The sequence below is a fragment of the Cebidichthys violaceus genome, unplaced genomic scaffold, assembly GCF_023349555.1.
Source record: "Cebidichthys violaceus isolate CVI_PGR_0920_01 unplaced genomic scaffold, fCebVio1.0.p SCAF_34, whole genome shotgun sequence".
Lineage (NCBI taxonomy): Eukaryota > Metazoa > Chordata > Actinopteri > Perciformes > Stichaeidae > Cebidichthys > Cebidichthys violaceus.
Window position 1 is genome coordinate 2,246,563 of NW_027176528.1, and position 16,266 is coordinate 2,262,828.

Sequence of the window (16,266 nt, forward strand, 5' to 3'; positions counted from 1 at the left end):
TCGAGCCATCAGTTCATGACCTCAATCTCAAGCACACTTGGGTTATGTAGCAGGACAATGATCCAAAACACACCAGCAAGTCCACCTCTGAATGCCTCAAAAAAAGCTAAATGAAGGTTCTGGAGTGGCCTAGTCAAAGTTTGGACTTAAATCTGATTGAGATGCTGTGGCGTGAGCTTAAACAAGCCGTTTATGCTCAAAAACCATCCAATGTGGCTGAATTAAAACAATTCTGCAAAGAAGAGTGGGCCAAAATTCTTCCACAGCGACATGAAAGACTCATTGTCAGTTATCGCAAACGCTGGATTGCAATTGTTGCTGCCAGGGGTGGCAAAACCAGTTATTAGGTTTAGGGGGCAATTACTTTTTCACATAGGGCCAAGTAGGTTTGGATAGCTTTTCTCCCTTAATAAATTAAATCATCATTTAAAAACTGCATTTTGTATTTACTCGGGTTATCTTTGTCTAATATCAAAATTAGTTCGATGATCTGACACATTTAAGTGTGACAAATATGCAAAACAATGAGAAACCAGGAAGGGGGCAAATACTTTTTCACAGCACTGTATATATATAGATATATATTAGATATATATATATATATATATATATATATATATATATATATCTATATATATATATATATATATATATAGATATATATATATAGATATAGATATATATACTGTAGCATTTAGCATTTTGAATGTAGGTAGATCATTTCGGCTTGGTCATTTTAAAAGTAGCTCACTGGAAATGCATTTGTTTTGTTTTCAAAGAACACTTGCATGTAGACATTTTATTTTATAATGTGAGTCCAGGTTTGTTGTCCTTATGTGTAATTATATTGTGAGGGATGAAAAAAAAGAGTCAAATTACTTGCATTCCTACTTGGACAAATAAAGCAGATTCGGATATCAGAACATGTACAGTTGTGGTCAAAAGTTTCCATACACTTGTAAAGAACATAATGTCATGGCTCTCTTGAGTTTCCAGTTATTTCTACAACTCTGATTTTTCTCTGATAGAGTGATTGGAACAGATACTTTTTTGCCACAAAAAACATTCATGAAGTTTGGTTCTTTCATGACTTTATTATGGGTTAACAGAAAAAGTGACAAAATCTGCTGGGTCAAAAATATACATACAGTAACATGAATTAGCAATTTTGGTGACTTAGAAAGTTGTGTCAATGAAATGAGCTTCATAGCATGGCCTCTTAACTTCTTGTGAGTGATTATGAGTGACTACAGCTGGTGACTTCTCTGAGGCCATTTAAATAGGGCTCATTGGATACAAACGGCCACAAACGCTACAATGGGAAAGTCAAAGGAGCTCAGCATGGATCTGAAAAAGCGAATCATTGACTTGAACAAGTCAGGAAAGTCACTTGGAGCCATTTCAAAGCAGCTGCAGGTCCCAAGAGCAACAGTGCAAACAATTGTTTGTAAGTATAAAGTGCATGGCACTGTTTTGTCACTGCCACGATCAGGAAGAAAACGCAAGCTATCACCTGCTGCTGAGAGAAAATTGGTCAGGAGGGTGAAGAGTCAACCGAGAACCACCAAAAAGCAGATCTGCCAAGAATTAGAAGCTGCTGGAACACAGGTGTCAGTGTCCACAGTCAAGCGTGTTTTGCATCTCCATGGACTGAGAGGCTGCCGTGCAAGAAGGAAGCCCTCGCTCCAAAAGCGGCACCTTAAGGCTTGACTGACGTTTGCTGCTGATCACATGGACAAAGATAAGACCTTCTGGAGGAAAGTTCTGTGGTCAGACGAAACAAAAATCGAGCTGTTTGGCCACAATGCCCAGCAATATGTTTGGAGGAGAAAAGGTGAGGCCTTTAACCCCAAGAACACCATGCCTACCGTCACGCACGGTGGTGGTAGTATTATGCTGTGGGGCTGTTTTGCTGCCAATGGAACTGGTGCTTTACAGAGAGTAAATGGGATAATGAAGAAGGAGGATTACCTTCAAATTCTTCAAGATAACCTAAAATCATCAGCCCGAAGGTTGGGTCTTGGGCGCAGTTGGGTGTTCCAACAGGACAATGACCCCAAACACACATCAAAAGTGGTAATGGAATGGCTAAATCAGGCTAGAATTAGGGTTTTAGAATGGCCTTCCCAAAGTCCTGACTTAAATCCCATTGAGAACATGTGGACAATGCTGAAGAAACAAGTCCATGTCAGAAAGCCATCAAATTTAACTGAACTGCACCAATTCTGTCAAGAGGAGTGGTCAAAGATTCAACGAGAAGCTTGCCAGAAGCTTGTGGATGGCTACCAAAAGCGCCTAATTGAAGTGAAAATGGCCAAGGGACATGTAACCAAATATTAGCACTGCTGTATGTATATTTTTGACCCAGCAGATTTGATCACTTTTTCTGTTAACCCATAATAAAGTCATGAAAGAACCAAACTTCATGAATGTTTTTTTGTGACAAAGAAGTATCTGTTCCAATCACTCTATCAGAGAAAAATCAGAGTTGTAGAAATAACTGGAAACTCAAGGGAGCCATGACATTATGTTCTTTACAAGTGTATGTAAACTTTTGACCACAACTGTATATCCAGAACAGCCATACACATCCACACTCCGGTCAGTAGATGGCGGTAATGCGTAAGATAGTTGTTTGCCAAGTGCCATTCATCGAATTCACAAAAAGAAAATAGACGAGCCTCCATCACAACAGCGCATGCGCGAATTCAAGGTGAAGCTAGCGTGAATGCGTCTATGGGATGAACTTTGCTGCTATTGTTATGCTAACTAGCAGACTAGACTTCGGTTTTTCTAAACATTTGCACGAGTAATAGAAAATATCACATAACGCTAGCAGATACAATTCCAACGTCTTTGTATTTGGGTGGTCTGTCCTACACTGCAAATGGGCGCTAAGTAAGGCTGGCTTCTACTTTGAACTGTTAGGTAAGTGCGGTTTCTTGCTCTGTTGTTAGCCTGTAAATGACTTTAACCGCTGGTGTGTTCCGTGACTCGTCAGATTTAGTGACGTTAGAGGACAATCAGTTACTGTAAAGTGGCCCTATCTAAATAACTACACAAGGTTTAGTTACAGCCATCTGTATAGTACAGTATGTGACCGAATGATAGAAGTATGGATCATAGAATACTTGGTTTAGTTCTGTCACATCTTGTAGGATGCAACGTTCTCCCTCTGGGTTAGGTTCTAATGTTACTGGTGTGTGTTTGGAGCTAGTTCCTGACTGCTTCACCTCTCTTCCTCTCACAGAAACATAAGTGGAGACTGCAGGAAAACAGGCCCACCAGGATGACTAGTGTAAGTCAACACGTACCTGTGTGTCTTTGAGTTAGTACAGAAGAAGAATTACTTCAGTAGTCCCTGGGGGAAATTCCGTTTGTTCACTCCTTGTTATTTGACATACATCGGCCTGAAATACATGCATGCACAGTGCACACAGTTGGAGATGTTAGGGGAACAGTGTGTAGGATGTAGGTTGATTTATTGGCAGAAGTTGTATATAATATTCATAACTAAGTTTCAGTGGTGTATACACACCTGAGACTAAGAATCGTTGTGTTTCTGTTAATTAAGAGTATGTTAAACCAAGTCTGTTACTAAAGTGTCTAGTGTATATTTGAAGAGCTCTTCGTGTCTACATAGGGAGCAGGTCTTCTTCACAGAGTCCTCCATGTTGCACCGCCATGTTTCTACAGCAGCCCAGAAGGGACAAACTGAACACAGACTCTAGGGAGAGACTTCCATGTTTTTACGTTGCTTGAAGGCCGCTGTAGTTCTCCTCTCTTTATGAACTCCATCATCCAAAATGATCACACAGTTGAATCAATAACAGGTGCTGTGCAGCAGAGCCAGACTGGTCTGTTACCTCCCAGGGCTCCATGTGTTGGTGCATCGTGTGGCTGGAGCCAGAGCCTCCTCTGCTGCTGGATCATCGGGCTCTGATGAGCCCCGCATAGCCATCACTCCCTCTGACATGGGTAGGGTGTTTGCTTTTCAACATGAATTAGCTGGAGCTGATGCTACAATATAAAATGAGAATCCTAATGTGTGGCCAGTTAACACAAAGCTTTGAAAGGGCATCAAAGGCAACAAGATGGCTGTGCAGCCTCTTCCTCTGAGCCATTGATGTTGGTGTAGACCAAGCCTGTAAGGAAATCATTTTATCTGTTACATTTATTTGACCTGTGAATAATGTAATCATTTTTATGAACTTTGGACAGTGTGGCCCGATGAGAGCATGGGCCCTTTTGGACCCCAGGACCAGCGCTTCCAGCTGCCCGGTAATGTGGGATTTGACTGTCACCTGGAGGGATTAGCAGAGCAGAAGAAGAGCCTGCCACCAAACATTATCCCTGACGTGCTGTCCTCCCCGTCCAGCAGTGACAGACATGATTTCATTCTGGCCCAGGTCATCGGAGAGTTCTTTGTAAGTCTAGTAATGTTGACACTAGTAGTTTTTGCAATAGCGTCCGGCTGCAGAGCTCCAGACTCAGCCACCTCTGTGCTTAAAACGGTGCGTCACGTTGTTGGCGACGAAAAGGAGCGTGTTTGAGTAATTAGCATATATATAAACTAAATTATTGACATCAATAAAATTATTAATGTCAGTAAAATTATTAACGATTATTAATAATAACGGGGAACCACCCTAAGATCAGGGACCAATAACCAAACTATAAACTAAGTCTCATAATTAGTGATTACTCACAATGTCAATAGTCAAAGTACTATTCCACATCCAGAGTGAAAAGTGAAGGTTTGAGTTTGAGAGCATAACTCCGAGCCAAACACGCTATCTAGAATCAACAAACTGTGTGTGTGTCTGTCTGTCTGTCTGTCTGTCTGTCTGTGTGTGTGTGTGTGTGTGTGTGTGTGTGTGTGTGTGTGTGTGTGTGTGTGTGTGTGTGTGAAGAAGTACTAGCCTGAGCCTTCCACTTAGCACTTATTGTATTCATATTAGTTTGTTTCTGTACTTTTGCTCTGGTTTATGCTCTTAGATGATTGTTTAAAAGAGGAGATGCACTTATGACTTGTGGTGACGAGTAGTTCTCTTGAATACACTTCTTGTAAATCACTGTGGATAAAAGCGTCTTCTGGTGTGTGTGTGTGTGTGTGTGTGTGTGTGTGTGTGTGTGTGTGTGTGTGTGTGTGTGTGTGTGTGTGTGTGTGTGTGTGTGTGTGTGTGTGTGTGTGTGTGTGTGTGTGTGTGTGTGTGTGTCAGGAGAAAGATGAGCCAGCCTCGTCTCAGAACGTCAGTAGAGCTGAGCAGTACTTTGACAGCTCCAGTCTGGAGTGTGCCATACAGTCCTGCCCTGAACTTCTAAAGAAAGGTACACAACTGAGACTGCATTGTAGCAACTCGCACAGTTATTATCCATGTTCATGTTTTGAATGATTTGGACCGGTTATTAAGAAACAGGCAGTGTGGCCTTAGTTAAAAGTTTAGTGAATGTTTGTGACTTTGTTCTTCAAATGTTTGTCATGGTCTTTCTGTCCACCTTCAGGAGAACGTGTTGCTCTTACTGCTGGGGAGCAGTGCTTCCTGTTTCTGTCTGATGTGGATGTTTCCTTTACCTTTTCCATCAACAGATTTCCAGTCCATGTTTCCTGAGGCACCATCCACTGGTATGATGGTGGTCACAGTGACCCAAAAGACCCAGAACGATATGACGTCATGGTGTGCTGAGGTGGAACAGGAGAGAGATCAGATGCTTGACAAGGTGAGCTGCTGTGGGGGGGGGGGGTTGCAACTGCTCCAGCCTTTGAGTCCAATAACCATGGAGTCAGAGTCTATCCTAAAGCTCTTCTCAACTAGAAGGCAATCAGAGAGCCCAGTCCTCCGTTAAAGGCTATTTCCATAAGTACAACATAATGCCTGTACATGCCCCATGATTTGGATCCACTCCTGAATGTAATGGCTTGTTCCTTGGCCCATGCTACACCCTTCCACCAAGTTTCTTGTAAACCGGGCCAGTAGTTCTTCTGTAATCCTGCTAACAAAGTGAACCGAAAACATAACTGCTTGGCTGAGGTAATAAATCAAGTGTTTGAGTATGAACTAGTTTAGGCACCGTTCTCTCCAACAGAGCTACGACCTAAAAGATGATTGTTAAGGGTGCCACAACATTTTTGCATGTCTAATTATAGGACTGTTACCGACTTGTGTGATCCAAACATTTCCAATAACTATAGAGCATTGTAAAGCATTTATTGAAAAAAAGAAAGATGAAATCATTTACAAAATCCCCGTTTTTCTCTAATGAAATATTCTGCTTTCATTTGTGCTTCATATTTGTTGGCTTTCAGCCTTCCAAAAACAACATTGTCACTGCAGTCAGGAATCTGTGAGACACAAAGAGAGGCTCACACTGATGACTTAGAGATAGTCTACACATTTATAAAAAATGAAGATTCATTTATTAGAAGGATTTGTGGAAATTAAGCTTTTGCCTGTTTGAATATTCTAATTGTGTCCCCCGTATTTCACACACTGGCTCCAATCAATACATTGCACCTGGCTTATCTTTTGTTGCAAAATCATCATCCGACAAGTCACTGCGTTAAGGACCAGAGAAGAGAGAAGGGTCAATCATCACAACAGAATGCGTACAGTCTCAGTGACGAAGAACAAAGTGAACGTGCTTTCTTTATACAGAAGGAGCAAAGGTGGGGGCCGATGGCCGATGTTACACATCTCGGTCTCAGACTGATAGAAACAACAATGAACAACAAACAGCCAGCAGCAAAAACAAGCGACAGGGCGGCCTAGCGCTGGAATGTTCTCACACAACACAGTTAATTATCTTTGCAAGGGTGAATTCTTCTTCTGCACAACAATAAAAAAAAAAGACACAGTGAAGTCTGAGTTCAGAGCAAACTAAGTAAAAAGATATACTATACTACTTAGAAATATCTATACTAAGTAGAAATATATATACTGAGTAGAAATGTACCATTACACTCCCCGTTAAGCAAACAGAAGGAGGGGAGGAGGGAGGGCCTACAGAGTTGTAATGTTGACAGCCATTGAGGAAACTACAAACAGTTCTGTCCCAATAGTCATGATCTTCTGTCACAACCTGGTGGTGATTTGGGATGACCTCGTGGGCTCATCCCTCTGTCTGTAGGTGAGGAATGGGCACCTGGTGGGTAATACCATCAGAGACCACCAGATGGCAGCATCAGATAACTATGGCAAGGATGATGGCTGGTGTCGAGCTGTCCATTGTGGAAATGAATGTAGATACATCAGATATCACCTCTGTTTCATGCTTGTAGTGATTGTCTGTAAGGCTGATGTTTTCTGGCCGCTTTGTTCCAGAAGAAAGATGTAGTCGGTCTGATGAACCCATCTGACTGAGTACAGGAGTCTGTTTAGAGTCAATATCACTATTAAGCCCACGCACCATAGAAGAAAATGTTGTGCTGTCATGTTTTTGCTGATGAAGCTTTTTGTTACATAAATTCCACTTGTATTGTAAGCTCAGAACAACCTGATATAACGTGATAATGTGACCCTTGTTGATTTCCTCTCTATATGAAGTCTCATTGTTTGTAATCTGGCCGATAACAGTCGTCCTTCTGCATTATCAATTTATACTTTTCACATTGTATCAGTGCACCATATATAGATTTACTTCATTTATATATATATATATATATATATAGTAATATATGTAATATTTAACCATAAATTCATAGATTTTTCCTTTAAGCCCACTTGAATGTGTTTCAATGAGGACTTTTGCCCTTTTGACATTTCCCTCCTTAATTTTGACCTCACCAGATAATGAATACCCATATTTACATATCAGTGATATTGCATGGGTCAATTCATTCTGGATAGACCGAGATTTACTTTCCATTTGAGCGTGACTTTGAGACGACTACAACTGAAGAACTACAGTTCATCACCGTAGAAGCATTGCTGTCTGTACGGAGAGGAAACGATGCAAACTCTTATCTCTGGCAAAAAGTTATGGAGGCGACAATTCAAAGTATTCACATAGCGTCAAATCCTAGCAGAAGTTATCTGGAGACACTTTGATCTCGAGCAGGTCTAGACCGTACTCTATAATTAGAGCCAACGTTCCATAACCGGCAGAACCGGGCTCCCAGATGTGATTTCAATAGAACTGTTTGTATTGTTACGATTTTAAACATCATAGAATTATAAGTGCCTCAAATGAATTTGACCAAACCAGGTGTCTTTTGGGTTTTTGGGAGAAAAATACTTTCAATGGTCTCTTAGCCACACATGGGTAGCTGAAGAGAGTGAATCCCTGATCTCTGAAGTTGTTTCTCTGCTTACAGTTTGTTGATGGAGCAAAGGAGATCTGCTCCGCTCTGCAGAGAGAGGGCTTCTGGGCCGACTTCATCGACCCGTCCTCAGGCCTGGCGGTAAGATAACGCTGTCACTCACTGTTGTCAAGGGACCTCTTCATAAGGGACAGCATTTCATCAAATCTGAATCCAGTTCTGAATCTGCTCATCAAATCCTTTTAAGTAGTTTGTTTGGTGGAATGCGAACATCTTTATGGAAAAAAACCCTCTCTCTTTTCCACAGAAGCCTTCAGGGTCCTTTGAGGAGAGTATTAGATTGGGTTCACTCAAAGTTCATATGGTTCTGTAGGCCTGCCCTGAATTTGAAATGTGCACAGTGACCTGGGAGAGATTACCTGAGACCCATGTTAAGTGGTCTGAGCTGGACTCAACAATGGGGAAAGGTTCAGAGTTGGTGCCGAGCGCCCAGCTCAATACTTTTGATTGATTTATAAGAACTGCTAAATTCCTGCTAAAGAAAAAAGCCAGACCGGCTTTGCAGTTTGAGTTCAAATCATTTTAACTTGGACTGTACAAGCAACTGGCACAATTAGAGCATTGTAGGATAAGGATACAGGCCGTGTTGTTGTTTTTTACATTGTTATACTGTCACCGTTAGGGATGTTAATAAGATGTTAATAATAATTAATAATAATTAACGGCCGACATCTTGTAGGTTTTAACGGGGGTGGGCTATCGATCAGAAAATAAATTCCAACTTAGCATCCTCAGTGAACATTCAAAGCTGCTGATGCATTGTAAACGCATTGAAGAGAATTGCATACGTTTTCCTGGAGATGGATGTGATCAGATAACTATATGATGGATGTGTGTTCCTCCCCAGTTCTTTGGCTCGTACACCAACAACACGCTGTTTGAGACAGATGACCGGTACCGTCACCTGGGCTTTCAGATCGAGGACCTGGGCTGCTGCAGAGTGATCCGACACTCTCTGTGGGGGAGCCATGTTTTTGTGGGGACTATATTCACCAGCGCACCACCCAGCAGCCTCATTATGAAGAAGCTGCAGAGCAGCTGAACACATGCTCAGGAACACTGGGTTGCTGTTAAATGTGTAACAGTTCTTTAAGAACATTATGAACTGTGTTTTTACCTTGCAATATGTATGTATTGATTTCTAATGTAGATTACAATCCCGCTGGCTGAAAGCTGCTGTCTTCATATTAAAGTGGTTGTTGACTAAACTGATTCAGAACCCTCTCAGTACCACAAGCCCTCTGTCTCACTACTGATGTGATTGTGTTGTCTGAACTGTCATCACGTTATTCCATGGCATGAACTCTACTGTAGCTGTGACTGTATCCTGACAATGTACACTTCACCTTACCATCTTAAAATGTACCTTTTTGGAAACTTCAAGAAGCAGAAAATAGATCCTGCTTCTTACTTCCGCTGCTTAAAAAAAAGACTATTTAGAGGAAAGCAGAAATATATGATACTCTAAATATTTTGTTATGTTTTACACTACATGTTCAGTGCTGGAAAACAAAACTGAAATTTTGGGAAAACGTTGTCAACAACACTGTTATTGTAGATAACTTGAAGTAGTTATGGTGAAACATGTTTGACAGTTGCGATAAGCTACCAAAAGTGTGGTGGTCCAGTTACCTGCGCAGTTTGGATCCCCGGTCCTCGTTGAGTGCAATGCATGTTGGGTAGTGATTTTGTCTGACTTCTTTTGGAGGCTCGACTGCATGAAAAATGTGAAAGTCCCCTGGGACGAATACGCACAAAGTTTTGAGCGCTACAGAAGAAATGGTTGATGGGAAATGCTGAGTGCTCACTGGGAGTTTTTACATTTGTGCTACTGATGAAACTCTCCATCAAAAGGCAACACTTCCATTATCATTTTTCATCTTTGGTCCACAATTTGTATCTACATGAACTTAAGCAGTATCAAATGTATTTAATGAGTACATTTCTGACCCATTTGTACTTTCTCCTTAAATGCAAACTGGTCAAAACCACGGACAGAAAACGCATTTAATCAGATTACCCAGGGGCCCTAACAGGTTAATCCAGCCATGTCTGGACCCAGAAAAATGATGAATGCCAGGAATTCTCTAAAGTCACTTGTGTCTACCGCTAAAGAAAAAAATGAGCATTTACACATTAAGTGGAACTAAAACATACAAAAACACTATGCATCTTGCTAAACTAATGTTACTGTTGTTTATTACAAGCACTACTGGCTATTACTGCTAATATGCTCACAGGAAAAGGGATTCACCTTCAAGGCTAGGGCTCAAAGAAAATATGAACATGGTCACAATTCTTTTAGGGCCCCTCATAACATTTTTTAAATATTTACATAAACTTTTGAATGTTGTCAGTATTGGTGAGTCTCTAGTCCTCCGTTCACACATACGCCTGCTATACAAAGGTTAGGGTTACACAACAACTTAAAGTCTTTCTACAAACCTCTCAGTCCCAGCTGCTCTCATTAACTGAGCTAAAAGGGTTTTTATTTTATTTTCCCATGTTTTTGTATCTAAGGTCCAGTCCCAATGTCCCCCTAGGGCCTTAAACCCTGAACCCTCCGGGTCTTATCTGATGTCACCTGGTTTCTGTCAGAGTGTACAGAAACCCACTCACTGTTCTAACCACACCCTTGACCTCGTTCTGGCATATGGCATTAAAATAAAAGATTGAATAGTCTTTCCACAGAACCCTCTTTTATCGGACCATTATTTAGCTCCATGGTATAACTCTCAAACCAGTAAATTAAAGCAAACATCACAACAACTTGAAAGAACAGGGAAGGTTAGAGCTCGGTCTATAGTTAGCCAACACTTCTGGATCGAGAGTGGGCTTCTTAAGAAGAGGTTTAATTACAGCTACTTTGAAGGACTGTGGTACATGGCCTGTTAGTAAAGACAGGTTGATCTTATCTAGTAAAGATGTGCTAATTAACAGTAAAACTTCCTTAAGCAGCCTAGTTGGTATAGGGTCTAAGAGACAGGTAGAAGGTTTAGACATAGACATCGTTGAAGTCAATTTGTCATGGTCGATGGAAGTAAAGCCATCTAAATGTATATCAGGGTTTACAGCTGTTTCCAAGGTTACTCTGTTTGAGGATAGATCAGTACTGGTTGAGGGCAGGAGATTATTAATGTTCTCTCTAATAATTATAATCTTATCATGAAAGATGTTAATGAAGTCATTACTACTGAGGTCTATAGGAATACATTATTAATGTTCTCTCTAATAGTTATAATCTTATCATTAAAGAAGTTACACTGCTGAAGAGAGTTCTTATTTTTCTCTATTAATGATGAATAATAGGCTGCTCTGGCATTACAGAGGGCCTTCTTATATGTTTAAAGACTGACGTGACATCTATCACACTTCTGTCCGTCCTGATAGAGGTGTCCCTCCCTTGTTGCTCTCTCTGAGGGTTCTTCCTTTTTTTCTCACCGTTAAAGGAGTCTTTTCCTCTTATAGAAGAAAATATTATATCTTCAAATTGTATTAACTGTATTCTTTCATATTGCCTGTGTATTCCTAACAGTTTTTGAGTCAGAAGAGTTGAATTACAGATATATGCAATATATGCATTCTAGCTATTAAATGTTAAAACGGCTTGCCATAATTCATTATTGTCTGCACTAGGTGTAAACATCTTGTGTACAGTCAAAATAAAGTCTCTAGTTTCTAAAGATGGTGACATGTGTGGAGGAGCTTTTAAACACATTCCCATCAAGATTTTTAACAGATGTCTGACTAGCTCATATGAAATCATTATAGCTGCAGTAATGCAATGAGTGCTCCAGTTTATGCCTGTGCTTGTGTATGTATACAGTAATACAGTATATATCACATTCACTCAGTATTAGAAAGCTGAACAACTATATTGCATCAGGAGACTATTTTTTTTTAAAGATAAAGGAAAGCCCTCAGTCTTGATACATGTGTAAAACAGTGTTAAGGAAGTGTGTGAAGGTATGAACATGCCAGTATCAGTGTTCTGCTGAAATCGACCAATGGGTTGCTGAGATATAGCCCTGCGTCATCACAGGGGTCTGAAATCGAAAAAAACTTGACTAGGCAGAGCAACAGAGAGAGGGTGCAGAGAGGATTCTGGCCTTCAAAACAAAGCCAAAACTGTATTTGGATGTATTGAACACCATTAGTGATATACAAGTGAAATATATAGTTTGGTACATGAGAAAATTCAAATGGCACACGTGCCAAAATTACCATTTTGGAGACCTCACCTGAAATGTCTGTACTAAAACCTCTCTAATTTTGTTCTGCTTCACTTTATGAAAGTCAAACTTTGCAGAGAAACTGTTCACATAGTGTGCTATGATTTGGGAGAGACTTAGACTTGCAGATGCATCATTCAAAAGAGATAATCATCCGGAAAGTGCTTTTGTTTTTCAGGCGAACCTGAAACATTTAAATTTGTGCTGTGTGCCATCTTCATTTACTCTTAACCAGAAACAAACATCTGAACAAATGTCACAAGTGTTTGTTTTGTTATATCACCAACATTATTCAAATACACCTTGTGGTTGCAGAGATATACTCTTTTTAGTATGGGTATGCAATTTTTGAGCAGAAGCCTAAAAATTAGGGTTAGGGTTCAAGAGGTTTTAAAGTGTTTCCTTGACTAATTTCAAACCATGTCCTGAGTTTCTGCATGTTGTACAACAACTCAAGTCTCAGCGTTCTCGCACACTGTGCCTGCTCACAGTGGCGTTGAGGTCAAGTATTCGTGGCTGTGCCTGTCTTAGGTTGTCCCCAGTTTTAACAGGGGGGATCTTACCCATCATAGGCAAACCAGTCTTCCATACTCGCCTGTTTTTTGGAATATGTTTTTTTTAAATGTAACTCAAAAAAACAGACAATATTGTCTTTTCAATTACCATACCAACACACTATAGAAACAAGGTTTCTATCACATGCAGACAGGAGAAACTGGAGAAAAAACTTGTTTTCTAACACGTAGATCGTAAACCCCTGAATATAAACAGCACCCATTGAAATCGGATGGGAAATGTAACTCAGTAACAGTCCGAATAAGTCAATCTATGATTTAAGTCAATCTAAATCAACGTCATGATTTAGGCCGTTTTGAAACAAAAATACAATCTTTACTGATTATTAGGCCTTAATAGCCAAAGATTATCCTCTGCTTATATGTAGGTGCCATTAGGTGCCACAAGCTGTGAGTGTCACCACTAGTCACAGGAGTGTCGCCAGTAGTCAGAGTAGTGCCACTAGGCGTCAGCCGGGTGCTGAAGTGCCACTGAGGTGCCAGTGCCACAAGGAGGATCTGGCTGTCTCTCTGCTCATGTCTCTTAAAGCATATTTCCTCGTTCCTCTCTCCTTGCATGGTTTCCTCCATGCATCCCTGGTGTGAGGGACTAAGACGCAAGGAAAGGACGCAAGTAAGGGAAACGGGGATGCAATTAAGAGACTTGGGATGTACCCCCGGTAGTTTTGGAAAACAACAATGCGCATGCTCAGAGCTCGTTGCCAGGTGACAACCATTTTTATATTTTTGTTTTCATTTGATTGGCAAATTGCTCAAGTCATGAGGTCTCGAGGTCTGCCTTGTGCAGGACTGAGCTGAAAGGCTTCATTTCAAGAGAGGAGCTTGCAGAGATGACACCAACTGAGGAGATTTAGTTATGAACCAAACTTCGTATTTCTTTGTCAACACTGCTAATGCTAGTTAGCTAATTCGTTGGACTCATTTCAGCCGCGGTTTTCAGCTAGCTGAGGACCCAGAAGGAGAGCTACACACAGTAAGAGCTGATATAACTACTTCTTATTTGTGTTGTGCTGCTTTGTGTTGTGTGGCCGCCGTGTCATCTTTAAGCCGATATGTTTGTTGTGACCGTGGTGTTATGTAGAAAAATGTCTTCTACTAACTTTATTAGCCGAACATTAGCTTATTAATACTGAGACTGACTGGATTCCCACGCTAGGTACTGTTACTTTCCATTTGTGCCATGTTTTTATCTTGAACTAGCTAAAGCCTGCTTGTGTTGCTTGTGTCATCTCTGAGGCGATATGTTTGATGTGTCTTTGGTCCTTTAGTCTGGGTGGTAGAGCCCTGAAAGATTTTACATTAGTTGAAGGTGCTCAGATGTTCCCATTGTTGGGGTGAAAATTGTAATACTTTAGTTAAATTGGTCCACTATTGTGCTGATGAAGATGAGTTATGTTTTATTTCCAAAAGAGGATTATTTAAACTTTGTTTTTAAAGATTCCTCTTCACTTGCATTGTTTGAAGTGTCATGGTCTTCATCATGTTCTTTATAAGTGAAGTTAACTTTCTAGTAGTGCTGGGCAAGTTAACGCGTTAATATTGCGTTAATGCATTAATTCATTAACTGCAACAATTATTATATCGCGCATTAACGCAGGACTGAGCTGAAGGGCTTAATTTCGAGATAGGAGCTTGCAGAGACGACACCAGCTGAGGAGATTTAGTTATGAACCAAACTTCGTATTTTTTTGTCAACACTGCTAAGGCTAGTTAGCTAATTCGTTGGACTCATTTAAGCCGCGGTTTTCATCTGGTCTGCAGACTTTTGAAGCTAGCTGCGGACCCAGAAGGAGAGCAACACACAGTAAGAGCTGATATAACTACTTCTTGTGTTGTGCTGCTTTGTGTTGTGTGGCCGCCGTGTCATCTTTAAGCCGATGTGTTTGTTGTGACCGTGGTCTTGTGTAGAAAAATGTCTTTTGCTAACTTTATTAGCCGAACATTAGCTTATTAATACTGAGACTGACTGGATTCTGTTGGGATTCTACCTCTCTCGCTATGGAAGGCCGCAGCTCACGCTCTCTACTGTACTTTTCGTAAACAGAGTCGTATCAAATAACCAGCTGGTTCCGATTTACAATCAAAAGTATTTAATAACTAACAGAAGTTAAACAATTACAAACTGAAGTACACTATCAATAGAACATGTTCCGCGGATCAGAGTTAAATCACGTTTCACCCAGCAAGCCAGTCCCCTGGTTTACTGCAAAATGGCAGCGTCGATAACTCCAGAGAAATCCTCGGCAACAAAGTCTTATACTCTACAGTTTCCTCCTGAAACTGTAAAAGTCCATTATCAGCTTTGTGATTGGCTGAAATCCAACTGTTCCCTCCTGGCTTCGGACAGTGTCCACTCTCGGTTGACCTCCTTGGCCTGGTCCGCCTCTCGTTCCATAGGGCTGTGTTCCTCAACATCTCTGCTTGTCCTTCCCCCGCTGTGTTCACACCTTTTAGCATTCCTGTAGTCGGCCTATTGAAACTCATCACGGTAGTATCTGTAAAGCCTCTCTTAAAATCCCTGTCTCACCCTCACAGCTCATCACTATACATTTAGTTAATACATCCAATAGGTAAACACATGATACACATATACTATCTTCTTCAAGTAAATATACTGTAAACATATAATACATTCCACAAATCAATATCCTGTGACATTTTAATACATTGTAATATTTAATACATTCCTCAAGGTGTGTTTTTAATCATCCTAAACATCCTTCTAAACTTAAATTCTTAACAATTTCCACGCTAGGTACTGTTACTTTCCATTTGTGCCATGTTTTTATCTTGAACTAGCTAAAGCCTGCTTGTGTTGCTTGTGTCATCTCTGAGGCGATATGTTTGATGTGTCTTTGGTCCTTTAGTCTGGGTGGTAGAGCCCTGAAAGATTTTACATTAGTTGAAGGTGCTCAGATGTTCCCATTGCTGGGGTGAAAATTGTAATACTTTAGTTAAATTGGTCCACTATTGTGCTGATGAAGATGAGTTATGTTTTATTTCCATAAGAGGATTATTTAAACTTTGTTTTTAAAGATTCCTCTTCACTTGCATTGTTTGAAGTGTCATGGTCTTCATCATGTTCTTTATAAGTGAAGTTAACTTTTTAGTAGTGCTGGGCAAGTTAATGCGTTAATAT

General features: G+C 40.5%; 1 protein-coding gene across 1 annotated transcript; it reads left to right on the plus strand.

The window, feature by feature from the left end:
• Nucleotides 1-2,680: 2,680 nt before the first annotated feature.
• On the plus strand, nucleotides 2,681-9,532 carry mmadhcb (metabolism of cobalamin associated Db). The gene is made up of 8 exons (XM_068725177.1): nucleotides 2,681-2,928; nucleotides 3,251-3,298; nucleotides 3,834-3,978; nucleotides 4,222-4,427; nucleotides 5,223-5,331; nucleotides 5,591-5,721; nucleotides 8,315-8,401; nucleotides 9,168-9,532. The coding sequence occupies exons 2-8, from the start codon at nucleotides 3,290-3,292 to the stop codon at nucleotides 9,360-9,362; spliced, it is 882 nt and encodes a 293-aa protein (XP_068581278.1). The 5' UTR covers nucleotides 2,681-2,928; nucleotides 3,251-3,289; the 3' UTR covers nucleotides 9,363-9,532.
• The last annotated feature ends 6,734 nt before the right edge of the window (nucleotides 9,533-16,266 follow it).

Bases quoted from the DNA above. Each gene is read 5' to 3' on its own strand.
- mmadhcb (XM_068725177.1), top strand. The intron at 4,428-5,222 runs GTAAGTCTAGTA...TGTGTGTGTCAG, and splicing joins AGGTCATCGGAGAGTTCTTT to GAGAAAGATGAGCCAGCCTC. The intron at 5,722-8,314 runs GTGAGCTGCTGT...CTCTGCTTACAG, and splicing joins GAGATCAGATGCTTGACAAG to TTTGTTGATGGAGCAAAGGA.